This window comes from Talpa europaea (assembly GCF_964194135.1).
Source record: "Talpa europaea genome assembly, chromosome: 10".
In the NCBI taxonomy this organism is placed as follows: Eukaryota; Metazoa; Chordata; class Mammalia; order Eulipotyphla; family Talpidae; genus Talpa; species Talpa europaea.
The window spans coordinates 63235761-63262636 of NC_140077.1; the positions used below are offsets into that span (position 1 = coordinate 63235761).

General features: G+C 46.6%; 1 protein-coding gene across 1 annotated transcript; it reads left to right on the forward strand.

Moving 5' to 3' along the window:
- UPB1 (beta-ureidopropionase 1) lies at positions 1-26837 on the forward strand (the record flags this gene model as incomplete). Its single annotated transcript, XM_084245386.1, has 10 exons — positions 1-113; positions 6074-6245; positions 8033-8120; positions 14203-14297; positions 16533-16694; positions 18330-18499; positions 22295-22376; positions 23349-23391; positions 24446-24600; positions 26754-26837. The coding sequence occupies exons 1-10, from the start codon at positions 10-12 to the stop codon at positions 26835-26837; spliced, it is 1155 nt and encodes a 384-aa protein (XP_084101512.1). The 5' UTR covers positions 1-9.
- Between the last annotated feature and the right edge of the window lie 39 nt (positions 26838-26876).

The following is a 26876-nucleotide window of genomic DNA, read 5'->3' on the forward strand; positions in this document are numbered from 1 at the left end:
ACACCTGCCATGGCGGGGGCAGAATGGGAGTCTCTGGAGCGGTGCTTGGAGAAGAACCTGCCGCCCGCAGACTTGCGGGAGGTGAAACGCCTGCTCTATGGCAAGGAGACCAGGTCGGGGACTCAGTGGCCGGGATGCGGGCGCGCCTTGGGGCCCGACAGTGCGGGGCCGGGGGAGGACGAGGACTGACGTAGGGCTCTGAGGGAGCTGTGACGAAGTGCTGAGGTGCTGGGCGGCGAGAGTAGATGCGATGACTCAGGGACGCTCAGGGCTTGCACAACCGCGAGGTGACGTTTATAAGCTACTTCTCCCCCAGTTGCCCCAACCAGAAGGGACAGATGAGTGGGGGAGTTTACTCTCTGGATCTTTCTCTGTGGCCACCCAACTCTCCTTCCCTGTTTCTAGTGACCAGCTTCCTCCCCAGAGCTGGACCTGTATTCTAAGTGGCTGTCTGGGTCTGTGCCCCCCACCAGAGCCCCAGCCATTCAACTAATTGCCCAGACCCAGCCCTGCCTTTCCCTTCTAGCGATGACAGCTTCTGATGGAGTCTTGGAGACAGAGACAGTTGAATCTGGTTGGCCAAGGAACCTTTCCCGCGGACAAGCCACAAGAATTAGTTACCACATCAGACCAGATGGTTTCACTCAGTGCAGATGGTTTTCCATTCCCAGCCAGTCTTGTGCATCACTAGAATTTTCTGAGGGCTGTGCATTACTAGACACTGGGTATATAAAGCTGGAAGACACTAGTCTCTCCACTTGTTTCTTTTCAATAGACTCACTTCTCTCAAAGCAACCAGAAGATGTAAATCATATCCTGTTGTTCCTTTGCTTAAAACTCTACAAGGTATTTCCTTGACTTTAGACTGAAATCTAATCTCTGACCCCATGCTGCGCCACACTAAAAGCCCTTCCACCTCCTTGCCCATTTGTGGATTCCCTTCATCTAGCCAGACTGAGTGCTCCCTGACCTTGTGGCAGTGACCTTGAGCAAAAGCCTAGTCAACTCACCTGAAATTCAGAGATGTTAATTAGAACAGCGATTCCCACCACCTGTTGCTGTAGAGTTTTTGCAGGGAGGCCAGACCTTAGATCCAGGAGTTTTTTTCACTGCTAGTGGATAGAAACTGTAGAACAACTGCCTCTGGGCCTAGGAGTCACACAGAAGGGCTGTTCATCCAGAATTACCCAGGACTGGGTGACTCTAGACCTCTCCGGTGGCTCCTGCTAGGGTACCGCTCTCCACGCACCTATAAAAACTCATTGTGGATAAAGTCTCTTAGAATTGAGGCTCCCAAGTGTCTTAAAACTAGGGTGCCTCAGGCTATAGTTTCTAGGGATGGAATAAGTTTGTTTTAAGGGTGATGTGGGTATGCTCTCTTGGGGGGAAAAACAGAGAGAACTCGTGGGTGTCAGGGAGAAATAAAGCACAAGAGTGTTAGGAAAAGAGAAAGCAGTTTCCCACGAAGCTAAGTAGAGCACATTCTACAGATCAGGGTAGGGACTACCTTGCAAGGCACTTTATATGAGCATTCGGAGTGCTCCAGGGTAGGAAGGGATTATAACAGATAATGAAATGACAGCGCCCCATCCATTGGTCAATCCTGGGGCTTGGTTCAAATATCTGAATAAGTGGCTTACCTTTTCCCTTGTTTCCTAGTCCCTTGATTCTCTTCCACTTGCCACTGAGTCCATCCAGGCTTTACCTCTAGGGTATAAACCATATCTGCTCATTCCTTGAGATGGGATAGGATTTGACTATGTACAGAATTGAAAATGGAAGATAGAAAATTGTCAATTATTTAAAAACTCTTCTCCCATTTAAACTCCTGCTCATTCCTCACAGCCTGAGTCAGACATGGTCACCTCTGTGAAGGTCTGGTAGACCTGCAGGCCCTCCTTTGGATTCGTACTACACTCCATACAAGACCACTTCTCCCAGTTACATGCAGTGCCCAACACAAAGATGATGCTTAGTAAATATATGCTGAATGGATCAGCTAAATGGGCTTTTGCCTGTTCCAGACAGGTGAAATCTCCATTTGAGGACTCTGAATTTGAGGACTGCCAAAATGAAGAATTCATTAATTCAATGAATATTCATTGAGCATTTACATTTCTCTTGGGCAGTAGGGGTTTCTGCCTCAAGGGGCTTTCTGTCTTTTGGTGGTTGCCCTACAGTGTGAGATAAAGATGAAGAGAATTTATAGATGCAGGGCTGGGAGCAGGTCAGGAAGGCTTCCCAGGGCAACATGCTTGAGCTTCACCCTGAAGGAGCTGGAGAGTTGGCTTGGAGAAAGGAGAGCCTCAGGGGCTCCAGGCCAAAGTCCAAACACCGATGGACATGTCCATCTGGGGACAGTGAGTGTAGAGTGCTATGAGAGGAGGTGGGAGTAAATGAGAGGGGTCCTGGGGGAACTGTACATTGCTGAGGCTCTGACCTGATGGTGGTCAGGGCTTTCAAAGAATTTGAAAAGGTCATGTGAATGATGAGAAAGCCTAATGCAAACAGTGCTTGGAGATAAAGAGGTGGGAAGTTCCCAGAGGTCACAGGGAGGTCAGCAGAAGTATGGATAGCAGTGGGTGTGATGGACAAGATCAAGATCCTTCAGTCTTCTGGTCTGGGCCGTCAGGTGGCTGATGCATTCATCGCAAGAGAAGCAGCCTTGGGGGAGGCTGATGAGTTGAATTGGGGATGCTGCTTAGTTTCCTGGAGCTGCTTCCATTTGGTTGCCACGAACTGAATGGCTTAAAACAAAAGAAATTCACTATTCTGAAGACTGAAAGTACAAATTTAAAATGTTGGTAGGGCCAAAACCGTCCAAAAGCCTGGGGGAGAATCCTTCCTTTTTCTAGTTTCTGGCAACTTCTAGCATTCCCTGGCTTGTGGCAGTAGCACTCCAGTCTCTGCCTCCATCTTCACATGGCTTTCTTCTTTCCCTGTGCCCTCCTCTGGATGTTGCTTATGAGAACTTGTCATTGAATTTAGAGCTCACTGGGATAACCCAGTATGGTCTTATCTTGAGATCCTTAATTACATCCATAAAGATTCTTTACAAACCAAGCAAGGTCCTATTCATAGGTTCCATATACTCATGGACATATCTTTTGCGGGGCCACAGTTCAGCCCCACTATAGAGACCACTGGATGGGGGCACCTCAGGAGAGAGCTGTTTTGGAGATGGTCGTTCCAGTTGGAGGAGGCTGGGGTGCAGAGTAGGAGAAGCCCAGGTGGAAATCTGGAGAACCTTGGATATTAAAATGGCCGGAGGACACTGTCACTTTGTGGGAGACCCCAGGAGTGAGGTTGTGGGGGTGGAAGGGTCCTAGGGTGCATAGCATGGATGCTGAATGGAACAGGGATAAAGTTTCAGGTGGTCAGTAATGTCTACTAGGATGAGGGTAACAAGGAGAAGACTGGTGGGGAGGGAGCCTGGGGGATAAGGAGCTGAGGAAGGTATGGGGGTGAGGGCTCCAGGGAAGGGGAAAGGAGAGAGAGCAAGTAAAGGAACAAGAGGGACTCTCTCCCCACTTTTATGCATTTTTATGGGAGAGACTCAAACAACTTAAGTGATGGATGTGGTAGTGTGTAGGAGGTGGAGAGATGTCCAAGCCATGCAAATCGTTAAATCAGAAAGGCAAGCAGAAGAGCAGAACTTACAGAAGGACGCCATTGTGGGTATAATGTACACACAGATAGAAAAGTACTGGCAAAATACATAAACTGTCAGTAAGAGGGTCATGTCTGAGGTTCCTGACTAGGGCTTGGACTGGGATGGACAGGGGAATTCATGTTTCAATTGATTCTCTGTTTCACTGTTTGATTTTTTTTACCCTATATGCACCTGTTTCCTTTGTAACAAAGCGCTAGTTTAATTATTTAAAACACTGATGGTAAAGCGCTGTTAGAGAGGGAAAGATAAAGTTCCAAAAGTGAGAGGTTAGAGGAGACAAGAGGTGGACTCCCTCTGGCAAGTTCTGCTTAGGGGTAGGACCTAGGAGCATGTGTTAGGGCCAGAACAGGGAGTGATAGGCTCCCCTCCTTGAATCTGGAGGTAAGACCACAAGGGGTAGGGCCTTAGTAGCAGGATGAGGGGCAGAAAGCCAATTATAGAGACCAACGAAGAGCTGCATGCATCACCCCTTCCCCCTGTGTAATTGTGACTTATTTGCTGCTGTCACCCCCCTGCCCCCCAAGCTGTGGCTGATCTGTACCTCCGCTGCATCCCTCAATCAAGCCTCTGGTGACCATATGTTTACGGATTGGAGCTCAAGGTTGATTGAGTTCTCCAAGATGAAGCTGGACAGAATGTGGTTAAGGACTGGCTGGATAACAGGAGGGCAGGAAAACCTTGGATGTAGTGGTCAGACAGAAGGGATGGAGGGTGCTGAGGAGAGGTAGAGCCTGAAGGAGATTCTCTGTGAGAGTGGAGCAGCCTGAATCAGCACTCCCTCAGGCCTAGGAAAATGAGTGTTTGAAGAGGACTAGAAGTTGGGGAGTTGGAGGCAGCACTTGGCATGACAGTGAGGAGGCAGGGAGGTTTAGCATCACGCAGTCACAGGACTGACGGTGATGGAACGATAGGGAGAGAGGACAGCTGTGGGCAATGGATGGGCAGAGAGGGCTGAAACTAAGGCTATCACAAAGGTAACATGACTGGATTTACAAGCCTGAGACGAGCTCTTCTACCTGACATCTTCCCCAGGATGTGCCCGCAGCTGAGGACAGGGCCTGCCAGCACCTCTCTGAAAAGGCAGTCTAGCTCCCTGACCCATGGGCCTAAGGAGAAACTGACTCATAGAGCCCTGTCCTCCCTCTCGTGTCCAGGAAGTGACTTGTCCTGGGACTGAGCCTGCCTGGGTCAGGCGGTGCTTTCTGCCTGAGAGCTGGAGGACTGACGCTGAGGCAGTCTTGGCAAGGGGAGGCAAGGTGTGGGCACCGCTGCTATTTCTAACCTAGTAAAGAAATGGAACCCTGACTAGTTGAAAAGCAGGCTGATTGTCAGGGGCGGAACCGAACTCAGAGCTGTCAGGGCCGTCACATGAAAATCGCCTGGCAGGGGGCGGCGACAGGGGGCTTGGACTGACAGGGCTGTGATTTTTAAAGAAATGTCTTTAAGAAAGTGATTTAAAGTAGGAGAGAAATATTATTATTAGATAATGACTGTCAGGTTATTTTTTGATGTGTTCTCTGGGTATTTCGTAACCGTCTTGTCCCTAGATGGTAAGCCCTTCCTGGCCAGGGGCCGTGTCCCTTGCCCCTGCCAGTTTCACCTCAACGCACGGCAGTCATCAGGAGGTGTTTGCTGTTTGGCCAATGGTCACTATAGAGGGAGGTTTTTATAAATAATCCACTTGCCTTTGTTAATAAACCACAAATCAGGATAAGCACTTGGGCCTTTGTTTCAGACACCTGGGTCCTGCCGAGCCCACCCAGCACCAGGCATGGAATTGTACACCCTCCTCCCCCGCCCCATGGGAGCAGCAGCAGGACTGGGTGGTGGGGGTCACCAGAGACTTGTATCCTTGACTCGTGTTCATGCTAACAGTTCCTGGCCTCTCCACTCAGCTGCCTCCTAAGCCTGGTTCTCAACAGCCCCGCCCTCTTATCACAGCCTGCCCCATCCCCCAGACTCAGCAGAGCCCTCTGATCCTAGTCCGCAAACATTTTTGGGAATCCTTTCCCTCCCTTCTGTGCTGACTGCTGGGACTTTAATCCCTGCACTGATTTCAGCAACTTTAGAAAAAACACATCAGCCTCTTGACAGTTGCCCTGCTCACCTCTCCCCACCTACTCCCTCCCTGCTGAAGCCTCCTTGGTGACTGTCAGATGAAGTCCAGACTCAGTATGAGTCCCTTCTCAGGCTTGTGAGGCCTCCCTCAGCCTCAGCCCGTTGACTGAGCCCACCCTCCCAGCCTGAGCTTTGGTCCCCCAGGCCCCACAACTCTGTGTGCCTTCTTGCCAGGCACTCCCACCTCCTCTATACCCCTGATAAATGGCTGGAGAGGACTGGGGGAGTTTTGAATTCAGCAGAACTCATGCAGATTGCCTGCTCTCTTCCTTGCCCCTTTAGGAAGCTGGAGCTGCCCAGCAGGGCTTTTGAAGCTGCCTTGGAAGGGGACTTCGAGGTGCAGGGATATGCCTTTGAGGCAGCGGAGGAGCAGCTGAGGCGCCCCCGGACTGTGCGTGTGGGGCTTGTTCAGAACAGGATTCCCCTCCCTGCAGATGCCCCTGTGACAAAACAGGTGCGGCCTCTTTGGACCATAAATACAAAAATTGGCTGTGGCCCTCTCTGTGTTTTGAACATGTCCACTGTCCCTGGCTGGCCATTCACTCTGGGTCTGTAGCACCTCGTGGCTCTCCTGATGCTTCTGCTTTGGCCCCTGCCCTCCAGCCTGTGTCTCTGCCTCTTTTCCTTCTGCTTCTTCTTTCTCTGCCTTCCTCTCTCATTGTTCTTTCCACCTCCCACTCCTCTGCCTCTCCTGTGATTGATCCATTGTTCCATTTCTCAGTTGTGATGGCACTCTTTTAGCTGGCTCACTCTTTTCTATGGAACTCTGCCTCTCAGTCAGAAGGCTGACCACCAGCACACGCTGGTTAGGACTGTCCCTGTCAGTCCCTGTGTTCTGCCTTGATCCTAAGGGCAGGAACTCTTATACCCCAACATTTGTCAACTGATGATGCCTGCAGGGTTTCAGAAATATGATAGCCATTTGTTTATTACCTTACAATTAATATACATGTGACAGCAACTGTACTTCCCTAAAGAAACATGTTGTCACTGACGCAGGTGATGTGTTGAATACATTTCTTCACAGCATTCCTCCAGCTGTGCAAACTCTCAAGGCTTTCCTGTAGAGCTTTCCTCGGAATACGGCATGGTCAAGAATTAATTCTTAGGGAAACTTCAAATACTTAAGGTCAGTTGGATTTTTGCTCAGGTTCTGTATCATCTGTTCCATTGATCCTTCCTTTACTGTTGTTGAACTAAAATATTCCTGGTTCTCAGTACCCTCTTTGTCTTTAGATTAATTGTTTGTGACTCTCTCTCCTCTCCCTATCCCATTTTGTCAGTCATCAGGGGCACAGATGCTGCTCTCATCCCCATGGCACCTAGAAACATGCTTTGCATACTTGTCAGTGCCCAGCAACTCACCCTCGAGGCCTGGTATGTGCCATCTGAAAGGAGAGGCATCCTTGGAAGAGCTCGTGCTCTCTGGGCTTTCCAGCTTGCTTTCTGTGGTCTTTCTTTGAATACACACTTCTGAATGTCTCCTGGAAACCATGACGTGTACTGAGGACATGGAGAATATGAGGTCCATTTCCTCCTGCCCTCAAGGAGCGCATGGGGTCATGGGAATGACAGCAGAGGAATGAGCCAGCACAACGGGAATGGTGCTGCTGTGGGGGTTCCATGTAGGCTGGAAGCCCAAAGGTACCTTGATACTCAAAGCTATTCTGGAGAGTTGGCCCTCTGTGGGCAACACGTGATGTGGATGATACATCACGGAAGACTGGGTCGGGGAGGAATCTGCACAGAAGCACAGCTGGAAAAGGCAAGTCATTCTATGATAAGATACCCACAGGATGACAGAGGTGGCAGGACAAAGCATCCCAGAGTCCTTGAATGAGGATGGTAGAAAGTGGACTGTGTCCAGGTGAGGCAGGAGTTAACAATGTGGGATGGTGCCCATGTGTGGTGGGCCCACTGAGTATGACCCCTTCTTCAATAAACAGCATGTGCCTTTCCACGCATTCCTCTCAGCAATCTACTAGACAGGTGGTGTTCTCTCCATTCTCCAGGTGAGGAAACAGATCCAACAAAGCAGTGTTTAAGTCTATGTGGGACTCCAGAGCCTCTGCACCTCCCTTTTATTGCAAATTTTGGACCTAATGAGAATTTGAGTATCATAGTACCCTACCCTACTCTTCTTGTAGCTGGGTGGGTGGGGGCTCCACACTGGGACGAGTTCTAACAGTGGTCTCAATCAATAGAACTATGGGTTCTTATCCTTGTGTTTTTAATTGCCAGGTCTCAGCCATTCACAGACGCATAGAGGCCATTGTAGAGGTGGCTGCAATGTGTGGAGTGAACATCATTTGTTTCCAGGAAGCATGGAGTAAGTCTTTCTTGGGGTGCTTTCTCTATTGCCTCCAAACAATAGTGTATTATTTCCATATTGCCAAGATTGTCTGCTACTTTATTTTTTAAAGATCTACTTTCTTTTCTCATCCATAGAAAGCTCTTTGTCAGCAACACCAAGAACCCAGGAACTCCCGCCCACCCTCCCTCTGCCCCAGTATATTGTCTGGTTCTGTCAGTTCTTCTTCCCAAGTTATTATGAATCCATTCATTCCTTCCTCCCAACTCCTTACCACTGCCCTGGTCCAAGGGCCCGTTTTTGCTGGGTTCTTCCTTGACTTCACTGTTCCCGGACTATTGCACCAGCTGGTCTCTCTACCAGGAATGTTTTTCCACCCCTAGCCTTGTTAACCCTGCTCAAGCTCCAGATCTAAGCCCTGAGTCACTATCCCTATTTAAAGCTCTGCTCCTGTTATAGGTTCCTGGTACCATGTGCCTTTTCTTTATTTCATTTTTATTTTTGTCAAAACAACGTGCTCATGATTTAGAGTCACAAATTAGTCTACTAGGCCTGCTTCCAAAAAATAGCTATCCTCTTCCCCCGAGGCAAGCATCTTCAATCCTTAGCTAGTACTGTTGGAATTTACCTTTGTGTTGCTGCTTCCTAATTTTTCAGTTTTGCATCATCTGTTGCCTTCCTGCTATGGGTGAATTTAAGATTAACCTCCTACTGCCTCTACACATATGTACATTTCCTGATCCATCCCCCAACTCTTCTTTAACAAGCCATTTTATAAGCCTTGATGTCTTTTCCTGAGTAATCTGTTTTCCTTGGAGTTTGCTTTGTTTTCTACAAACTTTCCACAAATTCTACCCCAAGCTTTCTTCCAGGTTCCTAAATCTCCTCAAGAGGTTTAGATCCATAAAGCAGCTCATCAGTTCTATCTCTTTGAAGGAATGTGTCCCAGAACATTCTGATAGTTCTGCTCTGAATTAGCTGCACCCACTGCTGGCTGCATAGCTGTCATTTTGCCTTGTCCCTTGCCTGGCCCTTGTGTTTCTCCTATCCCACATCTTCCTCGTTCTTGCTTTAATCCCTCATTTTGATTGAGTAGATCCCTGAGGAAGAAAATATAGGAGGTAAGCTTTCAGCCTTTGCATGTCTAAAATGTGTCTCCTATAACTTTCTCTGTAGTTTGGTTGGGTATAGAATTGTTGATTAGAAATTATTTTCTTTCAGAAGTTTGAACTGGTAGCTCCATTGTCTTCTGGCATTGTGTTGCTGACTAATCTAAAGCCATTTTGACTTATTGTTTATGACCTGCTTACTTTTCTCTGAAAGGTTATAGGATCTTCTTTTTTTTTCCTCTAATACTTTGAAATTTCATAATGATGTGCCATCATGTGTTCTACTTAAATCCATTGATTTGGGCACTCAGTGGGTTCTACCATTTTAGAAACCTGGGTTCTTCAGTACAAGGAAATTTTCTAGTATTGTTTCATTAGTGATTTTTCTCTCCCCCCTCCCTTTTTTTTTCTCTTCTTTCTTCCTGATACCCCTATGATTAAGATATTGGAATCCTGGACTGGATACCTAATTTTTTTACATGTTTCCTCCCATTTCTTATATCTATCTTTTTGTTCATTTTCTGGTAGATTTTTATCTAATTTTTTTATTCAGCCTCTATTCAGCCTTCCATTTCTATGCTTTTAATTTTAATTTACAAGGATTCTTTTGGTCAGAAAGTTAATGTTTTACCATATCCTGTTCTTATTTTATAGCTACAATAACTTCCCTTATCTCTGAATATATTAAGTAGTGTATTTTTTCTCTCTGCATCATCTCTACTTATTCCAAATTGGTCCTTTTCTCCCCTGATTATAATTTAAGATTGAAGACTAAGCAAGTTCTGAGTTTGTTGGAGAGGCTCCTCCACTGAGCTTCATGATAGGATGACCCAATTTAACTGTTTGTTAGGTAATTCCCCCAAGGTGGTATCTTTAGGTCATTCTTTTTAGGCTGCTCAGATTCTCCAGAAAACTTTCTTCTAATCTCCTGCCAAGAAAATAAGAGGACAGGGTCCAGTACAGTGGCACTTACATAATCCCTCTGTCTTTGACACTCTACTTGCCTTCTTCTGTCCTGGTTTCCATAAAGTCAGAGACCCTCTGTTTAATTCTCACTAGAGAAGGAGCCTCCAGCCTTCTGCTAAGATAGAAGGTGCATGTCCTAACCTCTTACAGTGGAGGGGGAGTCTGGACTTCTGCTTCTTAAACAGACTTTCAACCCATCCTTCTTATTTGTCATCCCTCTCTGCTTTCTTACCTTCCAAGCTACATGGCACCTCTGTCTCCTAAGCTTTTCATGGGAATGTTGTAGAGAGTAGGGTGGGTGCTTCCTGGCCTCCTTCACTGTTGGGGAACTCAATTTTCTCATTTCCTCTAACACATCTAATGCTCCCCTACACTCTCCAGCCTCCCGTGTTTTGTTGCTACTGCCCCTCTCTCAGTGCCCCATTCTTGTAGCTTTATACTTTTGTATAAAAGTCCCTTTACTGTCATGTTGGTAGGGCTTCAGGAAAGAGCAAGGGTATGTGTCCAATCTGCCACCTGTACCCGGAAATTCATCTTGTTTTTTGTATACTTTTGTATGTGCCACACTGTGCCATACAAGAGCTGGGGTACAGGCCAGAAGTCTCGGTGGGGGGGAGGGGTGTGAGAGGATTCACCAGAGACAGGGTGGGAAACAGAACAGGCAGATTGACCAAAGTACACTTCTGAGGGAAGCAGTGGGTGAGTCAGGAGAGGTCTGCTGTGCCATGTGGGTTGCTCCCTGGCTGGCCAGGGGATCAAACTCATGCTGCAGAGGCTGCCAACAGCTTCACAGGTTGCTTGTTAATCTCTTGTACCACCAGGGAGGCCCTGTTTGTGCCACACTTTTGATTTCTCTGTCTCTTCCATTAGACTGTAGGCTCCATGAGGCAAATGGCAGGGTGTTATTTATTTTCCCATTCCAATTCCCAGCCCTATTTTTCTACATTAAAAAAAATTAATCATGGTAAAAGATGCATAGCTTAGTATTTCTCACTTTAGCCATTGTTGGTGTATAATCAGTGACATTAATTACATTCAGAATTGTAAAACTATCACCACTATCTATATTTAAAACTGTTTCATCATCCCCAATGAAAACTTTAAAGTTATTTAACCACAACTCTCCCTCCTCTCTCACCCCTGATATTCTCTATTCTTTCTTTCTATGGATTTGCCTATTCTAGGTCTGTAGAATAAGAATAAGGAAGTGCATAAGTGTACTTTCTGTCCCTTTGTTCCTAGCTTCTTTAGCTTAGCATGATGTTTGCAGGATCCATCCATGTTGTTGCATGTGTCAGAATTCCATTGCTTTTTGTGGCTGTATAATATTCCATCATAGCACACTTTAAAAATTCATTCTCCACCCCTGTCTTATTTTTAGTGTCTAGGAAAATCCCTGGTACATGGAAGACACTAAAAAATATATATTGAATGGTTTCACCAACTACTTCCCTTTGTTGGATCAGGAAAACTGTTCATCCGTGAGAACCGTGGTTCCTCTACGCAGAGCTGAACACTGTGCCCTGGAAGTTTTTCAGTAATGCCATGTTATAATTCAGAAGCTAAATTCAGCTTCTGAAATGACTTTCAGTTCCCAAATTATAATATCCACTCCCCACTCCACTTCTAGATTGGCAGCTTCTGAGGGCAGGGCCAAGTCTGAGTCTAGGAGTTGTGATACAATGATGTGACAACTCCCTTTACCCTCTCATTAGAAAACTGTACTTGGGATTTGCAACCAACCTCCCCCAACCTCCATTCCACATCCTTCTTTTGAAGATTCATTTACATTAGAGTGCTTGTATAAACAGGAAAAGAAGTCATTAAAATGGAAATGGATAAATTTGGAGAGCTTAGCAACCTGAAATAAAATCAGAAAAGGAGACTTTATTCTCCTGGGACATTTGAATTTCTCCTAATGTTCTGAAAGCTGAGAATAAATGGTCATTAAGGGACATTTTTGTTGTCAACAATTTTTTTTTTTTTGGTTGTTGTTGTCATTGGCTTCCTTAAAATAGTTCATCTGTCTTTGTAGAAAGAGAGCCTGGGGAATCTTGAGCCAAGGCCCCTGAGGCTATTGCTGGCAGAACCTGCTGCCCACTTAGCTGCCTCTGTGGGCCTCCACCCAGCAGCCAAGATGGTGGTGATGCCATCAGTGATTTCTTCACACTGACACCATTGTAGGTCCAGACTTCCTGGAACTGGAAGGAGTTAGGAAGCTGGGTTTCTCTTCCTTCCCTTTTAAAGCAGGAAGGTCATCCCTACCTCCCAGGGGCATCAAGGGCAAGCTGCTTTTTACCAGGTCTGAATACTTGCCAGGCATGTAACCCCCATTTGGTGGAAAAAGTTGACTGCAATTATTACCCCAGGCTGGCCACACACCTCATGCTTCAACCAGTTAAATCTTCCCACAAACCCTCTCTGCAATTTGTCAGTTTGGAATAAATTGCAAAGGCTCATAGGCCAATCCCCCTGAAAGGAATGGACTTATTGAGAGAAGGAAGAGCTAAAGAGTGTTTGGAATCAGTCCAAACAAGGAATTCAGTACTCCAAATCAGGAAGTAAAAGACAAACATCCACTAGAATTTGGGCAAAGGCTGCAAACACAAGTGCCTGGAAGACAAATCCAGAAAGGCCAGTAATCATGTGGCAAGGCGCTTCACCCCACTGGGAGAAAGCAAGCACATATTTAATCATGGTGAGATACCAGTTCACAAGAACCAGTTTGGCAGGTGTTAAAAAGTGCAAGTGTCACAGCTCTGCCAAGAATGGCTGTAGAGCAGTGGAATGCCTGCCCAGAGGCCCCTGATGGCCACCCCTAGCACATCTTCCTTCCCCGCAGAGGATTTGACCCTGTTGTATGTAGTGTTCTTTGAACTATTACTAAACATATATGTACCTGTTGTTTTAGGGGGAATAAGGGGAAATAGACAAAAATTATTTTAATGACAGTTCCTACTAAGTTAGCTCTCTGGTAGCATCTCATCTAAGATCATAGGAATGAATGCATGTATCCTTGGCAAGTGCTCAGCCCACCTAGTGGTTCCCAAACCTTTGTGGGGTCATTAAGTGAATGGCTTTTCTTGTTCCTGAAGAAGTGAGTGCTCTTCCCATAGTGACATGCCAAGGGTCCCAGCACCATATTCTAGTATTTTCCCCGAGGAGTTTTAGTTCTGCTCTTGCCAACCTGCAGACTGACCAGCAGCTCAGGATCTACTGGTCAGAAACAGTTTTTGGCTGTGACTTTTGCAAAATGTTAAAATACACACACACACACACACACACACACACACACAGAGTACTAAATATATATATAACACAGAATTTAACAATTTTAATCATTTTAAGCATATATTTCTCTGGCATTAAGTACATTCACGTTATTGTGCAGCCATTGCCACATCCATCTCCAGAACTTTCTCAACTTCCTAAATGAAATTCTGTCCCTTTTAAACAAGAATTTCCCATTACCCCTCCCCTGCAGCCCCTGGCAACCACCATTCTACTTTTTGTCTCTATGAATTTGACTGCTCTTGGCACCTCATTTAAGTGGAATCATACAGCTTTTATCCTTTTGTGACTGACTTATATCACTTAGCATACTGTCCTTAAGTTTCACTCATGTTATAGTATGTGTCAGAATTTCCTTTTTATGATTGGGTAATATTCCATTGCATGTCTACACCACATTTTGTTTCATCCACTCATGGACACTTGGGTTTCTCCCATCTTTAGGCTATTGTAAATAATGCTGCTATGAACATGGGTGTGCAAATATATGTTCAAGTCCCTGGTGCAGCTGTCTTTAAGAATATAGGACAGGCCTTTGACCCAGCCCCTTATTTTACCATGAAGTTCAGAGGGGTAGAGTATGCCTATGTCCAGATCCAGTGAGTGAGTAGAATCCAGGTTGAGGCATTCAGGCCATATTCTTTAGTGGAGATCCTCCACCACTGGGAGGGCTAAGGAGCCCCCTCAGAAGTCATGAGTGCTGGATGTGATTCTGACCTTTCTCCTCTTCACAGCTATGCCCTTTGCTTTCTGTACAAGAGAGAAGCTTCCGTGGACGGAATTTGCTGAGTCAGCAGAGGTCGGTCCCACCACTAGATTCTGTCAGAAGGTAGGACATTAACTACTGTTCTGGCAACAGCTGCCGGGTATGGCCCTTCGTGGAAAAATACCCATTTGGGGCTTGTTTTGCCATATTAGAATAGATAAAACTGTTTGCTCCCTTTTTAGTGTACTTTCACTTAAATTCATATTTTCAGAGCCGGAAGGGTCCTTAGTGACTTGTCCGGGTGAGGGAGCTACAGCCCAGGGAGGGGGTGCCCGAGAATGACTCCCACAGAAGGTGCTGTGCCAGGGGCAGCACACTGGCAGAACAAGTACTCAGGGACCAGGTCCTTGTCCAGAATTCTGCCTACTCTATTAACTGCTTGCCTGAGTTACGTAAGCTGTGCATGAGCTGTCTCATCAACGTAGAAACTGCTTTTCATTTGTCTTTATTAAAACTTCATAATACATGTTGTATGATCCCATTTATATGAAATGTCCAAAATAGGCAAATACATAGGGGCAGAAAGCAGATTATTGGTTGCCAGGGGCTGGTGTGGAAAAGGGAAGGGGAATGGCTGCTAATGGGTATGGGATTTGCATTTAGGGTGATGGAAATTTTCTGAAATTAGATTGTGATGGTTACACAGCTCTGTGAATGTACTGAAAACCACTGAATAGCATAATTTAAAAATGAATTTTATAAATAAAATGAATCTTATGCTCTGATTACATCTTAATAAAGCTATAATCAAAAAGATCCATAAGAAGTGATGAATGGTAACATCCTTATTCCCACTTCTAACAAAAGAACTACTTTCATTTCTCCATCTCTCATTTCAGACATTAGATATATTTTTAGGGGGTTTCTGCCATGATCATGGTGATTCCATCAATCCTAAGCTGTGATTCTCAAGCTATCAGGTTGTTGATTCTGTGCTGTGGAAAGAAGGGGACTAGTTAGGAGGTGATTGCAGATGGCACACCTGGGCCAGAACCAGAGGAAGAGAAAAGGAGGGTGGGAATGAAAACTGGTGGCAGGGCACTGCCCAGTGCACCTTTTCCTCTCCTGTCATTAAAATCAGTGATAATCATGGGCTAGTGAGAGCTGAAGACATGACCAGCTGGGCTGCCCATGCTGACAACCATCAGGTACTTGTGTTTCTATTTGAGACAAAAGGAATTAGGTATCAAGAAGCTTTTTTCCCCTTTCTTTTTCTTTTGTATAGATGAGAAGTGAAATGACTTTTTTCTCTTTTTTGTTGTGATTAAAAAAACATAACTTAAAATTCATCATCTTAACCATTTGTAAGTGTACCGTTTAGTAGTGTTATATATATTCACACTGGTTTGAAACAGATCTCTAGAGCTGTTCCATATTGTAAGTTTGAAGCTCTGTACGCATTTAACAACTACATTCCAACCCCAGGTACTGGAAACCAAAGTTCTACTTTCAGTTTCTATGCATTTGAACACTTCAGATAACCTCACATAAGTAGTTTCATACAGTATTTATCTTTTGTGATTGACTAATTTCACTGAGCATAATGTCCTCAAGGTTCATCCATGTCAAGGATGACATCTTGTGTGACAAGATTTCCTTCCTTTTTAAGGTTGAAAAATATCCCATTATATGGAGAGACCACATTTTATTTTTCCATCCATCCATCAATGGTCATTTGGGTTGTTTTCATCTTTTGGCTACTGTGGATAGTGCTGCTGTGGACAGGGGTGTGCAAATATCTCTTTGAAATTCTACTTTTGCTTCTTTGGGATGCATGCCCTGAATTGGATCCTTTGATTGTTTCTATTTTTAACTTTTTCAGGAATTGCCACACTATTTCCACAGCAGCTGTACCATTTTACATTCCCAGCAATAGTGTACAAGATCAATGATTATTCTTATTTAGCTGAGCTTGGACATTAGGATAGCAGGGGCATTTGGTCTTCAAAAAAACACATGCAAGTTATGAACCACAGAGGCCCTTCTGCCTTGCAAGTTTGTTAGAGTCCAGAGAGAAGATCCTATGTCTGAGAGAGGGATAGGGATGTGTGGATTTTCCCCACTGTGTACCAGGCACTGGAACTGTAATAACAAACTCCATTCCCTCAGTTTTTGTATGATAATTAAGCGCTACAAAATCTGGGGGGTGGGGCGGAGTGTGAGGAATAAAACCAAAAAATACATGCAAGTGAAAGCTCTGAACCAAGTCTAGTTATTGGGTAGGATCATTGAATTCTTCAATGAAAACTCCAGCAGTTGATTTGAAAGTAGGACTTGATATTTTTATCATTTTTCCAGTTGGCAAAGAAGCATAACATGGTGGTGGTATCGCCTATCCTGGAACGAGATGAAGAACATGGGGACATTTTGTGGAATACGGCTGTCGTGATCTCCAACTCTGGAGCCGTCCTGGGAAAGACCAGGAAAAACCATATCCCCAGAGTGGGTGATTTCAATGAGGTAAGCTGCTCCTCAGATGACCAGTCCAGCTCTTCTGCATGCAAATCTCTGTGGGCCTTTCGGTAGGGAGGCTCTGTCGAACCATGTCATCTCTGTAGTGCTGGGACACAGTAGGGCTGCACTGCTCAGGGGGCCTCCGGACAGTGCCTTGTGTCATAGGGGCAGATGGGATGCAGGTGGGACTCCCAGGTGAGTCATTTTTCACATGGTGTTTTTCTTTAATATCACCTGTATGGGCTTTCTGAAATTCTTTTTTTTTTTTTAAATAATCAGTATAGAAATCAAAACCAAAATAAACAGCACACACACACATGAAATAATTCCTGCAGTCCCTCAGACTTTAAGTTCACTCACCACAGCCTAGTCGTTGTTTGAGGTCCAGAGTCCTTCCCCATAGCTCAAGAGGGGTCTTAGCCATGTCCACCTGCTGGGTGACAGTGGGGAAAGTGCATGTTGGTACACTTGTATGTTAGATGGGGCTTCGTGCCTATGATCAGAGCATGTCAGGGGCGCTTTCTGAATGGTTAATTGAAGGGAGTAGACATCTGAAGGAAGGAAGTGAACTCCACCCAATACCTAAGATGTGAAATCTGAACTTGATATGCAGTAACTACAGTTGTTCAGGATGTGGTGTCCCTAGTCCCTCACCTCCCTTCTCACTTGTACTGGTCCCGGCCATTCTCAGACTGGTCAGGGAGACAAGAAAGGGTCTGCAGAGCTAGCTGGGATTCCTGGGAAGAAAGAAGAACCCTGTGTTTCTCAGAAACAGTTGGAGTAGGGGGTGGAAAGATAGGCCCCTTACCTGTTTACCCTGGGGTTAATCTTTAACTCCCTGCAGATAGTGAAGGGCTTGTCTCAACATACCAGGATCCGTTCCAATGTCCACCATATGCACATCCTGGTTGCTGCCTGCCCCTGGCAGATTTAGAATCAATGGGAGAAGGCAAAATACTTGGGAAAAGATCTGTTTAGGGCCCTCTTACCATTCTCACTGCCATCCCTGAAAATGTTCCAGAGCCAGCACCTTGAGGGGAAGGCAGAGGGGCAAGGACCACGGGACTGGGTCCCACCTGCCTGCTCGGCACTCCGCAGGGGCATCCTTAGCATCCTGCCCAGGAAGTCTGTGGAGAAGAACATGTCAGGGTAGGAGTTCTTCAGCTGGGCAGGTCGCAGTCCCCTCAGTCTACATTCTCTTCCCTGAGCAGGGCGAGGGTTGCCATTAGAGCAGCTCGTTGGCATGTGTGTTTGGTGAGGCTGTTGACCAATTCATGTCAACGTTGACCAAACCATAGCTTTCAGTTGTACCGTGATTGAAGCCTAACTGATTTATCCTTAAAATATGTGGGAAGTGAGTTTGGGAATTTTGTTTTTGTTGACATGTCATGAAAGAAATTGTGGATAAGTGTTTAAACCACAGTGTTTCCCCTTGGTTTGATTTGCTGATATTGTGTCTCGGTTTTTTGTTTGTTCTCTTTGTTTTTGTCTTTGAGTGTATCAAAATTTTGGAACTTAAAACTAGTCATACCTGGGAGCGTGGCTTGGACTACTGACAGTATTTCATCTTTTCTGTCAAGTCTAAGACAAGGGAAATTTTACGCCTCAGGAGGCTTCAATGCATGGCTCTTTGTTTTTCAGTCAACTTACTACATGGAGGGGAACCTGGGCCACCCTGTGTTCCAGACTCAATTTGGGAAGATTGCAGTGAACATTTGCTACGGGCGGCACCACCCTCTCAACTGGCTGATGTATAGCATCAACGGGGCTGAGATCATCTTCAACCCCTCAGCCACCATTGGCGCTCTCAGGTAGCTCAGCAGACAGGAGCTAGGAGCTGTCATCTTAGACCTGAGACTGGGCTGGGGGCTTGGAGACAGGTTTGTGAACTGCAGCAGGCAGGTGCTACCACCAGATATCCCACATACCTGAGTCCTGGGGTTGCATGTTGTGTATTTAGCCAACTTTTCCCTGAAGAGAAGTACTCGAAGTGACAGTTACAATTCCCCTAAAGAGCTGCTCTACTATAAAGTATCAACCTTTGCCATGATTCTGAACACACTGATGATAACAACCTCCCAACCCCTCGGCACCCCAATTGTCAGGATTCAAAAAAGCTCAGCTTATAAAGTGGCCAGCAAATAGTAGGTGCCTGGCCCAGAGAACTTCCCTCCCAGTCCCAGCTGCTGTGTGCTCCTGGGAAGAGCATGGGGAGCAGGGTTTGAATTCCAGAGCCTGCCAACATCTGGGGCACAGAGGCAGACATTTAGATAAGAGAAGGAACAAAGGAGGGAGTTGGGGCTTAGAAGGTCCTTAAGAGATCGAGTAGCTCTGCAACTTATCCTTAACCAGAAGAATGCTCTGTTCTTGTAACACCTAATATGCATTCAAGTGTTAGTCTAATCCTGAAACAGATAAAGCTTCTGATCAAGGTGGTGGGATGGGCCAGGCAGCACCAGCTCTCCTGGGAGGACCCTCTTTTAATTATAGCAACAAGCTGAGACGATCCAGCAGGACTGCACATCCGCTCGCTGCTTCTTCCCCAAAGGCTGAGCATTTGGGTGATTTCCAGTTTTGTATCATCACGAGAGCCAGAGCTCTAGGCACGTATGTGCAAATATCTTTCTCCCCAACTCACTTCCTCCAGGGCAGGATTCCTAGATCAGGAGGTACTTACTTTCACTCTCTGTTGTCCTGGCCGTGTAGGCAGGGCAGGGCTAGGAGCAGGAGTGTCCCAGTCACTCTCTGCGGGGGGTGGGGGGGGGGCTGCTGGGGAAGTTCTGCTGGATACTTTTGAGTTCCCTGCTGGTCCACATCTCTTGTCCTTGCTCTTGATTCAATTTTAGTCATATTTCTTCTAAATGTAAGAATGTCATGTTTACTTCAACTTTTTTTTTTTTTAAAACACAGTGTCCCCTTCTCAGGAGTGGTGTCCCCTCAGCATTCTGATTTGCAGAGCAGATCCCTTACCACAGTAGAATGCAAACTCTTTGCTACCTTGTGTCTGCCAAAGGTCTTTGTGTCCAGGGGAAAAATCATGTCTTGGCTCTCTCCTCGGGCTCTCCTAAGGGCATCGTGGCAGCTAGATCTGGACAGCGTCCTCTGGCAGTGGTAAAGTAGGGAGGTTACTGGTTATGCAGCTACCAGCCCACCTCCCAGAGCAGCCCCCTCTTGCTTCATCTCCCCACAGGAACCTGCTGAGCATCTGGGCCTGAACTGGCTATTAAGCCAAGGCAGGCAAAACTGCGGCCTCAGACTCAGCTGGCCACCTCCCTGACCCCACTTCCTCAGGCTTTTATTAGACCCAATTAAGCAAACAGAAGCACCCTGATGTAATATACACACAACTGCTTATGTCCTCAGCAGCCTATTAGGCTTATTAAAAATTATTGATTTTCCTTCCTCAGCCAACAATCATCCAACTTGTGCCTTTCAAGGGTGTGGCGAGGCTGGCAGTTAAAACAATACTGCTTTTCTTTCAGAAAGCAGTATTTTTCATGAGCGCTTAAAACATTCACCCTCTGGCCAGACCATTATACTCCTAGAACTTAAGCTTGAGGAAGTGTCAAAAAGAGAAGGCTATATCTGTGAAAATGTTTCTGGCAGCATTATGTACAAGAGAAAAACTGAAAATGAGAGAAATGTCAGGGTTAGGTAAATTTCAGCCTGTGTTTTCCCTGGGTTAGGAATATGATGTAGCATCATGACAAAAGCCTATAAGCAAAATAAATAAATAAATAGTTTCCAGGCTGTGGTCAGAGCTCTGCAAAATTTTTTTACTAAGACTGTTCATGGGGTGTGGAAAAATTACAATGGATGGTTTTTTAGTATGGTGGGATTCAGGATGCACTTCTTAATATGATTAGTTGTTAGTGGAGTTGATGGTGAGTATTCCTTTATCCAAGGCTGGGCTAGTCCCTACTACCTACACAGGTGTCGGACCACAGCTTCCAGAATCTCCATCCCTTTTCTGGCAACTCCCACCCCCATATTAGATACACGCACCCACATATGCACTGTGGGGTGACACTGTGTTCTCACCCATTTTGGAATCTCATAAACACACAATAGAATCAAAGTGCTTTTTGATGAACTGAGTCAGCTTGACAAGTCATGCAGCCTGAGTGGTTTCAGATTTCTACCCCATATATGCATTTATCGGAAAGTTGTTGTCCAATCCCCTTTTCACATTTCACCTTCCCGTTGTGATTATTTTTAGGGGCTTGTGTACACCACACTGGGAATAGGACAGATGTCCCCAGGCCCCCAGCAGGCTCTCCTTGACTCTTGCACTCTCACAAATCTCTGGATTCCTTTCCCTTGCTTGTTTTGAGAGCACAAGTTTTATTGCCAGCTGTGGATTTGAGTCCTACGCAGCACACCCTCCCTAGAGAATTGCAAGAAAGATGTTTTATGGCACTCGCCCTGCAACTGTCTATTTAATTCTTGAAAATGTCAATTACGGGCGTGTTTCTGTAAAAATCCTTTCTTAAAAGTTTTGTCAGCTTGGCTTAGCAGCTGGGGTGGAGGGAAGCAGCAAAATGAGTCCCCTCAATCAAGCCTGTGATTTTTTTTTTTTCCAGACTCGTGAATCCTCCTGAGAATTAGGCTTGTGACAAGCACCCACCCCCTCCACCTACTCCCTGGTTTAAACCAGGTGCATGCTGACAGGAAGGAAGATTCCAGGACATTTTGCTCCCAGTCACTCAGTGTTTCTAAGTGGGCATTATGCCTGTCAATCCAGAATCTTAATGATGTTGTTCCTTAGACAAGAGATAGTTAGTGACAAGAAGACCCACTGAATTCCATGGCACAATTTAGTTGGTGGGCTGGAAAAGGACAGAGTCTCCAATTGGGGTGAGATTCCCCCCCCCATCCTCCCTTTCGTAGTGCTGGACTGAGAAAGGCTCATTGTTCAGCTTTGCCTGAGGGGTGCCCCCTTCCTAGACCAGTGAGAGGACCAAGGATCCTCTGTAGAGACTCAAGATTCAGAAGAAGAAAATAGGAAGGGGCTGGGGAACCAGGACAAGCTCAGGAGAGGTGACCACTGCAGAGGAATCTGTTTTCCCCCAATATCTAAATTCCTTTCAGGCTTATTTTCTTTACACAACCTGAACCTCACCTTATGAAAACTGTTTTGTCAAGGCAACACAGCAGAGTAGCAATGGGGCAGGCAGTGCCTCCGCCGGGCCACGAGCAAGCCTCCAACCCTCAGCTCCCTCCTGCCTTTTACCTGGTAAGGCTCTGCTTACCAAGCCAGGCAGAGGGAAGGAGGTGAGTATGGAGCTCCTGCCACGCAGCCCCCCTCTAGAAACTTCAACAGAATGTTAATTCATTCTTCGCAATCTCCCTTGTTGAGGAAGTTTCAGAAAAGGAAACTTGAGTCTCAGCAAGGATCTGATCCAGTACTGTTATGTCTGCAGCAGGCCTCCCCAATAGTCTGCTTGGGTTTTAGCATGAACAGGCTGAGGGGTTGGGGTTACCTCTGGACATGAGTCTCCTTGACCACCGCCAGTGACGGCCTGAGAAGGCTGTAGCTGGGTGAAGCCTCCACGGAGTTTGGCTGCAGAATCAACAACCAGGTTCCTCCCCTTCCTCTCTCACAGCGAGTCCCTGTGGCCTATTGAAGCCAGAAACGCAGCCATTGCCAATCACTGCTTCACCTGTGCCATCAACCGCGTGGGGGAGGTAAGTCCCAGCAATCCCGCCAGTTCTTTGGCTTGGTCACCAGGAGTGCTGGGGAAGAGAAAGACAGATAAGCTGCTGCCAGACCTGCCTGCAGAGAGGGGGCTGGCCCCTTAGACCAGTAGTGGCCAGAGGGGAAATCTTTGGGAGGGACTTGGTATCCCTCCTCTCCTTACTCTCTCTGCATGCCACGAAGTTGCAGAAAGGGAGAAACTGGCTTGGCCTGTTGCTTTTGAAGATATCACTATGTCCTTCCTCTGTTTCTGTTTTCAGCTGAAACCATGTTGAATAGCTCTCACGCTGTTACTACCAAGTATCCAGTTTCTTATTTCTCCCACTTCTCCCTATGGATCCCATGCACTGAACACATCTGACCACCACATACCATGTGTTTATTATGTAATAATCCTCTTCCCCATACTTATTAAGGAGATATCAAACTCTAATAGGAGCATCTCATCAGTCTGAGATAGTTTCCACACTGAAGGCAGCCTAATTTCTGGCAACATAAAGAGACTCAGTGTTTTAGTTAGCCTGTGTAACTCCATTTCAGCTTGATGTGTGCTTTTCATGAAGCTTTGGGGAAAACATTGAAAATTGTGTGGACACCCCTTCACCTCCTTCACAGATCTGGGGCTGGGACTTAATTCCTCTGGCAGGCACACCTTAGCCTTCCACAGCCCTCAGAACCACTCCATGCCCAAAGTCCATGCCCAGCAGATAATAAACTCCCCAGCAGCAGTCTGGGTCTTTACCTTGCTTGTCAAGATTCCCTGCTGGTCTGGTCACCTGCATTTGCTCATTGCTGGGTGCCCAGCAGGGACGTTTAATAAGTACTTGCTGATAGCCCATTGGTACAGGCCTCTGTATTGCTTAACTATTAGTATTTCTTACTAAGCCACCTCAGCCTAACTTTGTCATGAGCAGAGTGGTAGTGCCACCTATAGGTGTATCTTACCTTGTTTTATTTCACAGGAGCTCTTCCCAAATGAGTTTACCTCTGGAGATGGGAACAAAGGTACGTTCCATGAATTTTTGTAGTGTTGCACCTGAGGAGAGGCCTCACCGCTCCCATCTCCATCAGCCTCCTCCAGGCGGGGGCTGCCCCATGTACCATTGGGGTTGACTTCTCTCCGCTTTGTTGTCCACAGTGTGGGAGCCTGACTATGGCCGAACCATGGACAGGCAGTCCTGGGCTTGTGACCACCTCGTTCCCTGATGGGGATGGAACAGGGATTGGATTGCATTCCACCCTTCCCCGGGGACCTGTGTGAAGATGGGCTGAGAAGACATGGGAGAGTCCTTTGTGTGCTCCCTGAAAGAGGGGGCTGCTTCATCCACCCTGCAGACCTCCCTCCCTCCCTCCCTCCTTTCCTTTGTCCTTGTCTACCTCCATGCAGCTATTTAAAGAAAGCCAGACACCAGCATAGATTACCTCGGGTTCCTAGAATCCACAGCTTGTTTTCATGTGATGGCAGGTACTGCCTCACCTCTGCTATGAGTTCCCCACTGCTGGTCCCACTCTCTGGTCCAGAATGTGGGAGAGAGGGACAAGGAGATTTCTGAATGAGCTCAGGGTACCTGCTTCATCCAAGCCCCCACTTGGCCCAGCACTGCACTCACCTGCTCCTTATACACCTTTGGGGTGGCTCCTCAAGTTAGCTCCACTTTCCAAGAGGGGCAAAAGGGTGAAAGTGATAAGCTGGAAAGGCTAGAGAGGACAGAACCCCCCAACTCACTGTGTGGGGCCACCCCAAGAAGCAGGTCACACAGGAAGCCCCCCAGGAGCCATGTGACTCTTGGGCTGTGAGTAACTGATGTCGGGAGCAAAGAGCCAAAACACCTGTAGAGGGGTGACCTGTAGAAATATCTGCAGGGCCCGAGGCAAGGACTGTGAAGATGACTTGCAGCAATTAGCTGGGCCTTCAGCCTGAAGAGAGACACAAATCCTTGGGGCTTCAGCATTGGGCAGATGCTGGGGAGAATGGCATGGACCTTTTGTTCGGGGTGTCCCTCAAGATTCCTGGCTCTGTCTTCACAAGCTGATGGTGCTTTCCTTTGCTCCTCCAAAGCTCACCAAGACTTCGGCTACTTTTACGGCTCAAGCTATGTAGCAGCTCCTGACAGCAGCCGCACTCCTGGGCTCCCCCGCAATAGGGACGGGCTGCTCGTTGCAGAACTCAACCTCAACCTCTGCCGACAGATGAATGACATCTGGAACTTCAAGGTGGGCCTGAGTCCTCTGCTGTTGCCCTGTTCCTCCACAGGCTCCCTTCCCTACACCCCGGACTGGAACCACCTCTGTTGCTTTGCCCTCTAGCCAGCCCATTCATGTGCAGCTCTGAGCTGAGATGAGCAGAGGTCCAGGTCTGTGCCTCTCTCAGGCTTCAACCTTCCCAGCCAGGGTGGAGCCTCCAGGCAAATGCTGCCCAGACAGCTGGTCTCACTTCTCATCTGATTTAGATGCAGAGTGCCTTCTACCAAATTAATCTCAATTTCATTTGTCCAGAGAATAGAATAGATTGACTTTTCTAATTCTTTTTGCCTTTCCAGGCATTTACACTTATCACAAGATAAATTCGCATGTTTGGTTCTGCCTGTGGCCAGACCCCACTGTCTAGGCCTTGATGAGGAGGGGAAATAGAATTGCTGAATGGAATCTAGGCCTACCTCTGCCATGACCTTGCTCCCTAACCTCAAGCAAGTCCTCCCTGCCCCAGTCCTTAGTACCATTGACCCTTGAACAACATGGGGCTTGGGGCACCGAACCCTTCCACACACATTCCTGCAGGTGAAAAATCCACATAGAAGTTGGTATTGTTTTGTTTTGTTTTGTTTTTCATTTTTACTGAAGAGAGGAACTGCTCACACTGTGATCAGTTTCACACAGCTTTTTAAGTGGATAAGGTGATACTGAGTTCACCACAAGAGCAGCAGGAGGTGGTACAAAGTCATGCATGACAGTGGCCACAAAGTCATGCACAGTATGCATGAGTTTATTTTACACAGTTATGATTTAATACTGCAGCTATACATTTGTATGCGTCTCTCAACTGTGAAAAGCGCCATGAATGGTCTGTGTGTGCACAAATTTTGACTTTATAACAATTTGTATATATTTTATGGTAGTAAATGATAACTACTGTCTACATATATTTTATGCACTCATCACATATCTTTTCTTAATTTTTTTTATATTCCTAGGCTATATGGTTCATCTGTGGGTTTTTTCAAGTTGTCAGAAATCTTAAAAAATATTTCCAATTATTGAAAAAAAATCCGACTGGACCCACACAGTTGAAACCCATGTTGCTCAAAGGACTACTGTACTCCCACTTATAAAACAAGAGACTTACCTTGAAGGCCGCAAGTGGCCTTTGAGCCTTACTACCTGTGACACCAGGGTTCATGAGAGGAGTGTGTGTCCACCCTCCTGGAATGGGGTGGTGGCAGCCATGGCCTGGTTTTCTCCTGAATATGGCATCTCATCATGGATGCAGACAGTTTGCTGTGTTAGTGTTGGGCAGTATTTCCTCAAATTTAGCACCCAATTTTAAGTAAATCATATATGCAAATGAATGTCACATTGTCGAGACTGAGTGACTCTGCCCACATGTCTGGGAGGAACCAGATCCAGCCAGAGATGCAGTCCAGGCCCGGCTTCCCCATTTACCTGAGGGTCCTTGGGCATGTACCCTGAGTCTCAGCCTACCTCTGCTTCTCCTAGGAAGCTCAGATTAATGCAAAGTTCTGTGCAAATTAGAAGTGGAAACCAAGAAACAGAATAGTTTCTCATTAGAAACTTTTAAAAAGTAGAAACCTTCCCAGTCTGTGCTGCGTAATCTGCATGAGTCCTAGTGAAATCTGGGGAGAAGGAAGAGGGTTGGGGGGATGGGGAAGAATACTGGAGTCTAAGTACCCAGTGAGGTGGGCTGTCTAGCCCTGTGCCCTCCCTCTCCCAGCCTCCATCTCTGTGGAGATGCCTTGTGGGATGAATCCCTAGACTCAGATCCAGGAGCCCAGGGTGCAAATCCTGACCAACTCCATTCCTGGCTGGTGATCTGGAGCAGGCTGGGCTGTGGGCTGCTCGCCTGGGGCTCTGTAGGTCTGCAGGACAGGCCTTCTCCCTCCTATCCCAGGTGAGACACACCTTCTAGATGGACAGATCACCGGAGATCCTCCAGGAGGAGGGACCAGTGTGTGTGAGTCACCTGTGATCATTGCCAGGAGTCACCGGGTCATGGGGATTATTTCTGTATGACCTGCCTTCCTGAAGCATTTCTGTCCCATGGCTGCCCTCTAGTGTCGAGAGGTGGTGGTGAGTAAATGGGAAGTGTTTATAAAGGAGGAACCTCTGACTGACTTGTATTTTACTTTCAGATGACAGGCAGATATGAGATGTACGCAAGGGAGCTCGCCGAAGCTGTTAAACCAAACTACAATCCCAATATTGTGAAAGAGTAGCTGACCTTCAGTCCCTTCCCACTAAGGGAGGCACATGTA